Source organism: Drosophila busckii, chromosome 2R (assembly GCF_011750605.1).
Source record: "Drosophila busckii strain San Diego stock center, stock number 13000-0081.31 chromosome 2R, ASM1175060v1, whole genome shotgun sequence".
In the NCBI taxonomy this organism is placed as follows: Eukaryota; Metazoa; Arthropoda; class Insecta; order Diptera; family Drosophilidae; genus Drosophila; species Drosophila busckii.
The window spans coordinates 12,650,712-12,662,916 of NC_046605.1; the positions used below are offsets into that span (position 1 = coordinate 12,650,712).

The 12,205-nt window shown below is 47.6% G+C and overlaps 3 protein-coding genes across 3 annotated transcripts; 1 reads left to right on the top strand and 2 right to left on the bottom strand.

Annotated features, from left to right (window-relative positions):
• Positions 1 to 320: 320 nt before the first annotated feature.
• Positions 321 to 2,011, bottom strand: LOC108595488 (mannose-1-phosphate guanyltransferase alpha). Its single transcript, XM_017980739.1, has 4 exons — positions 1,644 to 2,011; positions 890 to 1,586; positions 569 to 833; positions 321 to 512 (listed from the first exon to the last, which is right to left on the bottom strand). Exons 1-4 carry the CDS (start codon positions 1,889 to 1,891, stop codon positions 412 to 414), a joined length of 1,311 nt encoding a protein of 436 aa, XP_017836228.1. The 5' UTR covers positions 1,892 to 2,011; the 3' UTR covers positions 321 to 411.
• A 249-nt stretch (positions 2,012 to 2,260) lies between these two features.
• On the top strand, positions 2,261 to 5,849 carry LOC108597559 (importin-11). The gene is made up of 4 exons (XM_017984168.1): positions 2,261 to 4,476; positions 4,537 to 4,725; positions 4,788 to 5,240; positions 5,296 to 5,849. The coding sequence occupies exons 1-4, from the start codon at positions 2,401 to 2,403 to the stop codon at positions 5,722 to 5,724; spliced, it is 3,147 nt and encodes a 1,048-aa protein (XP_017839657.1). The 5' UTR covers positions 2,261 to 2,400; the 3' UTR covers positions 5,725 to 5,849.
• Positions 5,850 to 5,900: 51 nt separating this feature from the next.
• LOC108595732 (protein Cep89 homolog) lies at positions 5,901 to 7,433 on the bottom strand. The gene has a single exon (XM_017981015.1). The coding sequence runs from the start codon at positions 7,371 to 7,373 to the stop codon at positions 5,901 to 5,903; it is 1,473 nt and encodes a 490-aa protein (XP_017836504.1). The 5' UTR covers positions 7,374 to 7,433.
• Between the last annotated feature and the right edge of the window lie 4,772 nt (positions 7,434 to 12,205).

A 12,205-nucleotide genomic window follows, 5' to 3' on the forward strand; every position in this document is an offset into this window, starting at 1 on the left:
ACTCTGCAGTTGGATAACAGTGTGTTGATCGCGAAGAAAACTAAGTTTTTCGTAGTAAAATCCAAATAAGAAATAAAATTTGTATATTATTGCATTTCATTAACTAATATAATGTTGTAATTTGTTTTTATTAGCTTTTGAACTATTTGTCTGCAGATCAACAGTTTCTGTAAAATTTAAAGCAGCGCGCCATATTAAACTCGCGTACTATCGTTGTCTCTTTCTGACAGTTTGTATCAATATATACAACAATATAAAAATATCGATACTGCGCGCTAAGTTGTATATATCGATTTTATTTAAAATGTGTAATAAAAGCATGGCAGGAAAGACAATTTATAGAAATATTGCACAATACCATTACATAGGATACTGATAGAATTATAAGTTAAAAAATATAAGGCACATATTTTACAAAATAATTTCATTCTTAAAGCTACGGCTCAGTTCCTTGTGCGGCAAGACAATGCTGTTAAGCAGAATCTTTTCAGCGGGGATTTGCACAAAGCAACCTGCAAAATGAGATGCAATTAGTTAATGATATCTTTGTATTAAAAAATAAACAAACCCAGAATTGTGATTGAGGGATTTAGCTTGCCCTCGTTATTGAACAGTGGAGGGTTCTCCATTTTGGCAAAAGGCTTATTGGGATCCGGATCACTGGGAGTGCCCTCGACACGTGACCAAGCGCCAATAGTGCAGCCACGACCCACAATCGAGTGCAGTATAAGAGTATGATCTTTAATCTGAGCTTGCTCCAGCACAATAGACTCGCGTATGCGCACACCTGGACCAATGTTAACGCCAGGGCCAATGGCCACATTGGGACCAAGCTTAAAGGAGAACATATTACATAAATAAAACAAGAATAGCACATTAAGTTACTCACCACGGCAGAGTGGTGCACTGTAGCGCTGGGATGCACATAGACATCGGGAAAGACGGTGCAGATGAGGTTGCCATCGCCCTCACCGCGCTTGTTACCCACATTGGCCAGTCGCTCGGGATGTGTGCGCTTGTACAGATCCAGATAATGCCGGTTGGCATAGATAGCCGAGCCGGCGGTTTTCAGCTGCGACCACCAGTTGGGAACAGGCATAGCGTAGAGCATATCAGTACCGGCTAGCGGCGTCAGCACTTCCTGCTCCCATCTAATGTGGCCCGGGTCCTTGCCATTACCATTGCCGTTACAGTAGCTAAGGCAGCTGTACTCGTCGCCCTTGGCATGAAAGATTTGCGCCAGCTTGGTGAATATGTCCATGGAGCAGACGTATACGCCGCAATTGATGAATGTGGACACATAGGAGCTCGGCTTTTCCACATAATGCGACACAGCACCACTGGCGCGATCGAATACGAGACAGCCATAGTGCAGCGACTGCTGACGTGTCGCCTCCGTGCTCATTATGGTAACCAAAGCGCTAGATGGCCGCTCCGTATGAAAGCTATATAGCTCCTGCAGCGGAAAGTCGGCACAAACATCGCCGTTGAGCACAAAGAACGCACGCGGATTGCCGGCACGTATCTGATCTCGAAAGTGGTACATGCCGCCTGCAGTGCCCAGCGAGGTGAACTCCTGCAAATACCTATAAGAACAATACTAGACTTTGGTACACGTCAGTCAATTGGAAACCAAAACACACCTGATGCTTATGTTGCTGCTACTGTAAAGCGCTTGCATATCGCCGACGAAGCCCTCCATTTGCGTTTGTGGATAAAAGCCAATGATGAGAATCTCCTTCAGTTCCTTTAGCTGCACACAAGCCTCAATGTGATGGGCAATCAATGGGCGTCCGGCCACTGGAAACAGCGGCTTTGGCGTATCCAATGACAGCGGGCGGAAACGAGTGCCCTTTTGGGGACCGCCAATTAATATTACCGCCTTCAACATGGCTCCAGAAATTATGACTAAACTTTTTTCTTAACTGTTATCTATTTCGCTGATATCAAAAAATATGTTTACGTCGCCAGCGCAAGTCAGCTGATTGGCCATCGCGTTGCCAACTATCTAAAAGCAGCTGTAGAAAATCGATTGGTTTGCAACAAATATTTGAAAATAAAATATTTTGATTTCAGATACTCAATTGTATAGTTGCTCTACATCTTGTTCCTAAATATTTTTATCTCTCACTCTTAGATTTTATGCAGCTTGAATAATATGGATTTTACAAAACGTATCTTCGAGATACATCAACAATCGATTGTAACAGAGATGTAACAGCGATTGCTCGCTGAACAGAGACCTTAAAGCATGTTAAGTCACATATGTACGTAAATGTATCGGTAAAGTAATTTTTAATTTTTCACAAATTTCGTACAATTAGTCTGCAAAATTGTAATTCAAGCAACTAGATACACCAGCGAGTGTTTGTGTGTGTGTGCGTGTGTAGCGAGCTGAAGATGGCAACGGCCGAGCAGCTCGTTGCAGCCGCACTTCAAGGGGCCGCAAATCCCGATCACGAAATTGTGCAAACAGCAGAAGCACAGCTGCGCGAATGGGAGAGCCAGCCCGGCTTCTTTCCGATACTGGCCAGGCTAAGCATGAAAATGCCAAGCGAAGCTGACAGCGTCAACGCAACGCTTGCCAATGCGGATCCTGTGAAAATACGCTGGATGGCTGCAGTGTATTTGAAGAACGGCGTGGAGCGCTACTGGCGTCACAACTCACGCCAAGAGCTGACGCCCGAGCAGAAGCAGCAGATACGCAATTTGCTGCTGCAGCACTACGACTCCGAAGATGTGCCTCAGGTAGCGCTCCAAATCGCCGTGTTGTTGAGTAAAATCGCTCGCATCGATAGCTGGCCGGAGCTGCTGCCCACGCTAATGAAGCAGCTGCAAACGTGCGTGGACAACGGCGACAGCGCTGTGTCGCAGCAACAGCGCACGCTAGTCATGCTGCACTACGTAATCAAGTCGCTTGCCTCGCGTCGCATGATGGCCGAGAAACGCGCCTTTGAGGAGCTGACCTCCCAGATCTTCAGCTATCTAGCCTGGGATATTTGGGCGCCACTCACTGCGCGCTTCATCGAGCTACTCAAGACCAAGCCGGAGGCACAGGCGCAGGCCCACAGCTGTCTGCAACGCGCGCACATTGTCATGCGATCGCTACGCAAGCTCGTGGTCTTTGGCTGCGGCGGCAAGCCGTACAAGTCGCACGACTATATGAATTTCATCGAGCAGCTTTTCGAGCGGCTGCGTCAGTGCCTTGAGCTGCGCTACGACCTGCGTGCGCGTCAGGCGGGCGAGCAGTTGATACGCGATGTGGAGAACTTTATACTGAAGATGATAAAGACGCTGAACGAGTTTATGGAACGGCACGCCTTGTCCTTTGCACGCTTTGTCTCCATGGCGCTGGAGTTTAGCTTCCACTATGTGTTCCACGATGGCACGGCCCTAATCTACGATTCCGGCGAATGCATCAACTTTAGCAATTTTGTAATACAAGCAATAAATCTGCTCAAGGGCATTATGATGAGCGGCAACGACAGCATAGCGCCGGATGACTCCAACGCTTCGCTGGAGGACGCGCTGCAGGCCGAGTCCAATAGCGCGCAGAGCAAGTTCTTCAGCGTGGAGCGTGTGGCGTATCTGTGTGAGAAAATTGTCACACATTATTTTCTGCTAACGCCCGAGGAGCTGGCGGAGTGGCAGAACGATCCCGAAGGCTATGGCCAGGATGGCGGCGGCGATGCCTGGAAGTATGAGCTGCGTCCCTGCGTGGAGACGCTCTACTTCACCTGCTTCACCCAGCACTCCAGCACCATGATCAACGAGGTGCTCAAGTTTGTGCGTCGCGCCCAGCAGCTGCAGCTCTCGGCGGAGTCTGAACTGAAGGCCATACTGCTGAAGGATGCCATCTACAATGCCGTTGGCCAGGCTTCCTTTCACTTCTTCAACAAGCTGGACACCAGCAGCTGGCTGACCTCACAGCTGCTCGCAGAGCTGCGCATTGAGGCGCCCAACTTTCGCATCTTGCGTCGTCGCATCATTTGGCTGGTGGGCAACTGGGTGGGCGTGCAGCTGCCACGCGAACTGCGTCCGCTCTCCTACGAAGCTTGCCTGCATCTGCTGCGTCCCACGGAGGACATGCCCATACGTCTGGCCGCGGCGCGTACGCTGAATCTGCTGATTGACGACTTTGAGTTCATGCCGGAAGCATTTCATCCTTACTTTTCACCTCTATTCGAGGCGCTGTTCTTGCTGCTGCGCGAGTCCAGCGCCTGCGATACAAAGATTGTGGTGCTGGGCACCATGACGCTGCTGGTGGAGAAGATGAGCGAGTTTATAGAGCCGCAGGCGCTGCAGTTCATCGCGTACTTGCCACTGCTCTGGCGTGAGAGCGAGGAGTCGGAGTACAACATGCTGCGTTGCGCCATCATTGGCACGCTGGAGCAGCTGGTGCGCACCATACGCGATGTGCCCGAGAGCATGAAGCCGTTCCTCTACAGCGTCATTGAGCTTAGCACGGATTTAAAGGTAAGCAAACGAAGATAAACAAAGATTCACTCACTTCACACTCGGTTTCTTTCACTGCAGCAAGACTCGTACGTTTATCTCATAGAGGATGGCATCATGCTCTGGCTGGCGGTCATTGGCAACTCCACAGCGCTAACACCCGAGCTGCTGACGCTCTGCGATCATCTGCTGCCCATCATAGAGATGTCCTCCGAGAATCTGCGCACAGTGCTGCAGCTGATACACGCCTACATCCTGCTGGACGCCAATGTGAACTACACTTCAGTCTCTAATCCAAACTATGATTATTAATGTTTCCTATTTTGTTGCAGGCCTATCTCAGTCGCTATGGCGAGGGCTTTGTCTCCTACTGCGTGCGCACGTTCGAGGACATACGCGTCGAGGGCATCATTGCCATGCTGCGCATCTTTGAGACTTGCCTCAAAACGGACGCCAACATGGGCTTGCGCCTGGTGCGTCCTGCGCTGCCGTTTGTCTTCCAGCAGGTCTGTCTCAAGCAGGACTATCCCATGACCATGAGCTGGCACCTCACGCTGCTGGCACGCACGCTGCTCATTGATCAGGCGGTGTTCATGTCCGTGGTGCAGGAGTTGCCGCAAACCGATGCCCTGGAGCGCATATTGGATGTGTGGATTGAAATGTTTCCACTCGTGGCCGATACGCATGCGGAGAAGCGCAAGCTCTTCTGCCTGGCGTTCGCCTCCATATTCGGTGACAATGATTTGCTGCTGGCGCGACTCCCAGTCATACTGCAGCTGGTTGAAGTAGTGTAGCTCATGCCTATGGCTTGAATCTTTTACTAATTGTTGTGCTTTTCAGGAGACGCTCGCCGAGGTCATGGACAAGCAGTACGCGGCCAGCGAGGAGGGCGCTGACAAGGCCACGCCACGCTACTATGACTCGCTGGTCATACACGATGAGCACGAGCTGGAGGACTTTCAGCCGCAGCTGTATGACGACTTTCACTCGAAGACCTACCACGACGATCGCCATCGCCAGCTGGTGCTGAAGGATCCCGTTTACAAAATACCGCTCACCGAATACCTCAAGTGGCAGCTGCAGAGCATGCAATCGCAACTGGGCGCCGCGCGCTATGAGCAGCTGATGCGCGGCGTGTGCCCCGAGGTGCTGGAGAAGATCAACATGTATATAGAGCAGACGGTGCCCAAGGCGTGCGTCGTCTGCGCCGGCGGCAGTGGCGATGACGGCGAGCAGACCGATTCCAGCAACCATTTAACGCTCGACTGATGCCGCCGGCACACAGTGGCGTCCAGCTCCAGTCCTCCCCCCCAGTCACTACAACCAAGCGCTGGAGCCGTTTATTGCTGTGCTTCAAAAGCTTTCTATACTCTAAGTTATTAACGTATTTTGTATTGAAATTATATATTTTTAATTGTTAACTATACAAAGAGCAATGACAATGTTTAATCCACGGCGCTGCGTCGCTCCAGCTTGCTACGCAGCAGATTCTTGATAGTCTCATCCTTTTGCTCCAGTTTCTGACGCAGTTTCTCCACCTCCTCTGTATTGCGCGACTGCAGGCCGCGCAGCTGCGACTCCTTGTGCTTGAGCAGCGTGCTCAAATGCTGCACTGCATCGTAGGTATCGCGCATCTCGGCCTGACCTGCCTCCAGCTTCTGTGCCCACTGCAGCGTCATGCGCAGTCGCGCCTTCAATCGATCCCGTGCGTGTTTCGCTTTCTCCGCGCTGCGCAGAGCCGAAGCCGCACGCGTCTGACTCGTCTGCAGCTGCTCCTGCTGTGTGGCACGTTCACGCGCATGCTCCTGCTTCAGTTCCTCCAGCAGCTGCTTGCACTGCTGCACTGCCTCCGACTCGAGACTGGGCTGGCCGGTCACTGCCGGCGCCACCTTCGGCGATGGCTCCGGCGTGGGCATGCTCTTAATGGCCACCACCTCTGCTTTGCAGCGTGCATACGCATCCTGCAGATGATTCATGTCCAGGATAAGCGTCTGATTGCGCTGCTCATAGAAATGCATGACCTCGACCAGTTTCTCCTTGGCCAAATCCGTTTTGCGCGTCTGCGCCTCCGCCTTGCTGCGGCAGACGCCCAGCTGCGCCTGCAGACGCACTCGCTCCTCCGCCCAGTTGCCCACATCGCGACGCAGCTGCTCCTGCGACTGCAGCAGACGCGTATTCTCCTCCAGCGCCTGCTTCAGCTCGCCGGCGAACAGCTCAAAGTCCGCCGCATACTGCGCCAGCAACGAATCCTTATCCCGCAGTGATTCGTCATAGGCCTGCAGCAGCGGCATCAACGTATGCGTGGGCAGCTTCCCACTGCTCCACTCGGGCACTGTGCTGGGCGCTGGCTCCGGCTGCTGCTCGCCACTGCGTCGCTGATCCTGATAGCTTTCGATTTGCACATTGAGGCGAAAGACCAGCGTCTTGAGCATATCCACATCGTTGTGCAGCTCCAGGCGCTGTTCCTCTCGCAGCTGCAGCTGCTGCTTCAGCTGCTCACAGCTGGCGCAACTGTCCAGCTGCTGCTGCGTCTGCGCCAGACGTCGCTCCAGCTGCGTGCTCTGCTGTCGCAGCTGCTCGTTCTCCTTGGCAAACTGTTCGTTATACTTGTGCAGCATGGCCAGGCGCTGCAGCAGTTGCTCCAGCTGCTCATCCTTAGCCTGCAGCAGGGCGTTGAGTGTGCGCTCCTGCTGCTGAGGCTTCTTCTTGCCAGCACTGGGCGGCGGCGGTTGCTGGCGCTGCTCAACCTCAACGCTGCGCGATCTGCGACTAAAGTTCCCTGAGAGCGTCTGCAGCACTTTACGCTGTCGCTTGGGCTGTGTGGAACTGACTGGCGCCGCCGCCGCCTTGGCTTTGTTTCTGTCCTCATCGCTCTGATCCAGATCTGTGATCATCATGGGCTTGCGCTGCAGACTCATCTTGCCAGCCTCAAACGTGGCAATAACTTGACAGCTTTCGCTTTGCTGACTGTAAACAAACTCACAACAAAACCAACTGCCATGTCCTGTGCCCCTGTGTCCTGGTCGTGGTCGTGACGTTGCCACGACAACCACAAAAGTGTTTGACCCTAATTTTTGGTCTGTGGCCAGAACAACCCCCTTTGGCAGTTGCCGCCACTGCGCGCCGCTCTCATTACACATTCCAGTTGCCGAAGAGAGCGAGAGAACGAGCGAGCTTTGGGCAGAGCTTGCGCTCTTAGCTTGGCGGGGTGGCTGGCTTGGGGGTTAAGTGTTTGCTGCGTGGTCCTTGAAAACAGCGCATAAAATTAATGTCCTGGCGGACAACTTCAATGCTGATGCTCCTTGGTGACCATTTCGACAGCTAAACGGCCAAGCGGGGGCTTGGCCTCAAGTCTAAGGACGCAGTGGGGCCAGGCAGGCTGCCAGGCTGCCTGGCTGGTTGCATGCCCCATTCAGCCGATTGAGCGCCTGTCGTTTGTCGCCTGTCAAGTGTGCTCCTCGCTTTTATTTAATTCATATGCAGTTTAATGCGCAGCTCAAGTCATTTGGCTGATTGCTGATTGCGAATGCTTCAACTTCGTTGTGCAATTCGTTTTCCTTCCGTTTTTCGCATTTTCTTTTTCAAACATGTTCAAACATCAATCATAGCTCAAGAGACAGTTATGCGTTTCCCTCTGCTGTCAATCGTACAAAAAATAAAAGCCATCAAGTAATGCAATTGATGTTGCATTGATGTTGAGAAATTGATTAATTGACCCCAAGCTAAGCTAAGCTCCAATGTTGACTTCTCATTTACATATTTAGATTTAATTGCCGGCTAGGTAAGTTAAAGCTGCTAAGCTTTCGCTTTTAGGTTTTCACGCAACACAAAAAGTTGCTAAAAGTTAAGTCTGGCAACAAACTTTAAATTAGATTCCATTAAAATGGCATAATAAACATCAGAATTTCCAGAAAACAAAGCGTTTATCTGGCAATTTTAGAGTTCATAAAATTGTCTCAATTTAATTTTTGTCTGCATGGCAACAAAATAGATTGAACTGAATCATTATGCAAATGAAATGTCATTTTGAGTTGCAGTCATTAAACAATACATAGGAGAATTCAGGATTGCGTTCAATACACTGGAAAATTAAATTCAAGCGCTCACACAAACACATACAAATGCATGTGCGTGTGTGTGTGTGTGTATACAGCGGACACTCGATTTGTTCGTCGTTCTATTCGCAGACAGTTCTTAAAGCTTTAAACATTGAGCAAAACAACAAAAGCTTAAACTTGTCTAATAACCAACTTGGCAAGCCACAAAGTTAAAGCTCTTAAAACTTTAAGAGGATTGATAAGTTTCCCCAAAATTCTGCGAATCTTTTATTTTATGTAGCATAAAGTAAAACATCAGTAGTTAACCCAAACTAATATCGAATGTTAAATTTATATATAAACTACTATTAAAAATGAATTTCAATTGCATTTTTTTCTACGGAATCATTTCGCTTTAATTTTATTACATGACTGCAGCGATTAAGATTGTTAATAGCAATTTAACAACAATTTTAAATTAACACAGAGTTTTCATGCATAGCTTACTGTTTTTATTTCATTATGTCATGTGCCATGCCAAACTTTTATAAAATTCAGACCATATTGGTCGGAAACGCATATTGAAAAATCCCAGTAAATTTGCATAATTGAAGAGCAAATGGTCAACAACTAGCAGACTGGGAGTCAGACGCACACACACAGATACACACACACACACACATACATACGCTGCCAGGCATGCAAACAGTTTAAAGTTATTAACAACGCCGCCCACGTTGCGCCTTCTCTTTACTGCTGCAACACTTTGCAAAGCAAACAAGCACACACACACACACACATACAGAGACGAAAACTTGAAAATTGGTTGCAGCACACGCATCGAACGTGAACACATTGCCACACTGTTGCATATATTGATGGCCAATGCGATTTGCCGAAGATTGGGGACGGACGGACGGGCTGTCAACTGAGCAAACACACGCAGTTATGCAGACGTGCCCATTCGATTGCCAAGGATGCTGCTTGAACTAAACCAAGGTCAGTGGTTGCAAGTTGCAGCTGCAGCTGCTGCTGCAAGTAATCGTCAAGTATACGCCACGTTGCTTATTTGCGGTTGTCTCCGCACGCATTCTGTTGGGTTTTTTGGTTTGACGCTCGAGGAGCATTTTACTTACTCTAGTCGTGCGCAGACTGCATTATGCACCAAACTAACATAAGTGTGTGCTCAAGTCTGTTTCTCTGTGTGTGTGTGTGTGTTAACGAAGTTTTGTTGCTGCCCCTTTAGCGCCCACAGCTGCTGGCGCAAAGGTCACACACGAGCTTATGCAAAAAACGAACAAAGTTGAGCAACAATGCTGTCCTATCAAAGCGTATAGAATCCTAAGTAACTCAACTATAAAATACCCTGAATTTTAATAATCAGAAGTCAGACGGACAGACATGAGCAGGGAATGAGATAAGCCAATACTTTGATATTGGTACATTTAAATTCGTTTACAGTTTTTCGAGCTGGAGCGACTGTTGCATAAACTGATTTAATTAAATGAATGAATGAATAGTTGCCTACCGAATTGAATTTATTCATTTTGCATAATTGAATGTGCTTTGCTTTTAGTGTGAGCAATAATTAATTGAATTACAAATGATTTTAGTTGTGCACAGTCCTGACGATCTAGACGATCCGAGTCTTAAGCATTCTGTGCAGTAAAACTTTTAATAATGTGCCTTAAATTATGCAGCAAGCCTTTAAAGTTTTTTGTAACAAGGACACAGACAGACGCTACCACAGACTCCTTGCCACACACACACTCCCGTTACACCGCCAGAATTTAAATTTCTTTAGCATTCGCTGTTGCTGCTGCTTCTGCTGCTCGCTGCTTCTTTATCATGCGCTTAGTGCTCAACAAGTGTGTCTGTGTGCACATTGAGGAGTGTGCAACAACAACAACAACAACAGGTGCAGACATTTTTGTTGTAGACTTGCCTTTGACTTTTATACAACGTCGTTGTCTTCAGGCGCAGGCTGTTTACTTTAGGTTGAGTAGGAATTGGGTTAGCGGCTGGGGTTGGGGTTGGTTGGGGCCAAAAACTTTGTGAAAATGGCGCTTTGTCAGTTGGCTGTAAAACAACAAAAGCAACTTGTGTTCATTTAGCGCTCAGACCCAAACTGAAGCCTCTTTAACCTGGCCAAGTTGTTTGCTTACATTTAACAGATTATTTTGTCAGCTAAAATATTTTAGTTTATACAAAAGGTAACATTAAAATGGCAATGGCAATGGCAAGTAAAAAAAAAAGGAAAGATAGCTAACAATATAAATTCCGCTAGTAATTTATGTCTTTGATGCACACAGACTTTTGGCTATAGGCTCGAACTTGCTTTAGCTTTTTTTGGTGGTCCGCCACACTAAGGAATAAACAATGTCCTGGCAACTTCCTGTTTCCTCATTGCGCGTTGTTGTTACGCAAATTTCCAGCGTCAAAAAGGAAGCCAGCGACAACCTTTTCTCATTTCCTTTTGAGCCATGCACCACACACACACACACACACAATTGCTTGTAGCTCCACTTGTTGCTGTTGGCATTACCTTCTGCCAAAAAAGCAATTTCGTGGCATTGCTTTTAGGCACGAGGCGGCGGCGGCGGCGGCGGCATCGACATCACCGATGACAGCAACAAGGCCGACCCTAGGTCGAACCCACTACGCACCCCCAAAAACTCTTGCCCGCTTGCTGTGCTAAACGTATTTGATTTTAACTACACACCTACACACACAAATAAACAAGCAAACACAGAGGCATTGAGCCTTTGACTCTTTTTCTGCTCTCGGGCGTTTATGTGTTTGCTTTTGTATATTTATTGTGTATTTGCCGCCTACCGTCGGTTTTGTCTGTTTGAACACATTACATTTTTTTTTTTTGTTGGCCTTTATTTGCTTGATGCTAGCCTTAATCAAGAACGAAATACTATATAGCATGGCATATGCATCCAATAAGGCTTATGCTCTATGCCAGCATTGCAAACTCAACACAAACTATTTAACTCATTTTGCAGCTGCAGCAATTATGGCTCGTACCACGCTGCGTATAATTATTATAATTGCAAAGCTAAGCGCCCTCAATGCTAGATAAAGTTGCACAGAGCGTTGCAAGCTAAAACCTTGACAACTGCAATTTTATTTGAATCAGGTCAAAGTAATTATTGTACCTGCTTTCCATTTAATATTCCACACACACAGTTTAGTTAGCAGTGCATGTGGCAGTCGTTGTCCGCTTTACTTATGTCGCCAATTTTTATTTCACTTACCAGCTTTAGAGCGCGCCTCGTCTGTCGTCTGTGCAAATAACAATACTTCAAAGGCTATAAATCGTTATTTAAATTTCATTTTACTTATATACACTTTGCCCACTGCGGCTCAGACATTTTCCGATACCTTAAGCCTCTTGACCAATTTTACAAATTACTTTTATTTTAATCAGAACATTGCAGATAGTCAGCTTTTGTGATAAAAGGTTCGCTTGCCGTAAAAGGATTAAATTCATTTGGAATTTTATCATCATCTATTCATCCACAGATTGTTGAATGCATTTAGTTGAAGTCTGAATTTGAAATACACTCGGATTGCATTCATAGTTCATTTCTTGATTGTTGCATAAATCAATTTGAAGTGCTTTTAGCTGATTGAATTTATATATTATTAATTTTTTATTTAAATTAAAGTTGCCTATGCACAGTAAGAAAACTTATATATAATTA

Excerpts from the sequence above, each read along its gene's own strand:
- LOC108597559 (XM_017984168.1), top strand. The coding sequence starts at position 2,401 with ATGGCAACGGCCGAGCAGCTCGTTGCAGCCGCACTTCAAGGGGCCGCA. Across the intron at positions 4,726-4,787 it reads ACATCCTGCTGGACGCCAAT|GCCTATCTCAGTCGCTATGG; the intron begins GTGAACTACACT and ends ATTTTGTTGCAG. Across the intron at positions 5,241-5,295 it reads TCATACTGCAGCTGGTTGAA|GAGACGCTCGCCGAGGTCAT; the intron begins GTAGTGTAGCTC and ends TGTGCTTTTCAG.
- LOC108595488 (XM_017980739.1), bottom strand. The coding sequence starts at position 1,891 with ATGTTGAAGGCGGTAATATTAATTGGCGGTCCCCAAAAGGGCACTCGT. Across the intron at positions 1,587-1,643 it reads AGCAGCAACATAAGCATCAG|GTATTTGCAGGAGTTCACCT; the intron begins GTGTGTTTTGGT and ends TTGTTCTTATAG. Across the intron at positions 834-889 it reads CAGTGCACCACTCTGCCGTG|CTTGGTCCCAATGTGGCCAT; the intron begins GTGAGTAACTTA and ends TTCTCCTTTAAG.
- LOC108595732 (XM_017981015.1), bottom strand. The coding sequence starts at position 7,373 with ATGAGTCTGCAGCGCAAGCCCATGATGATCACAGATCTGGATCAGAGC.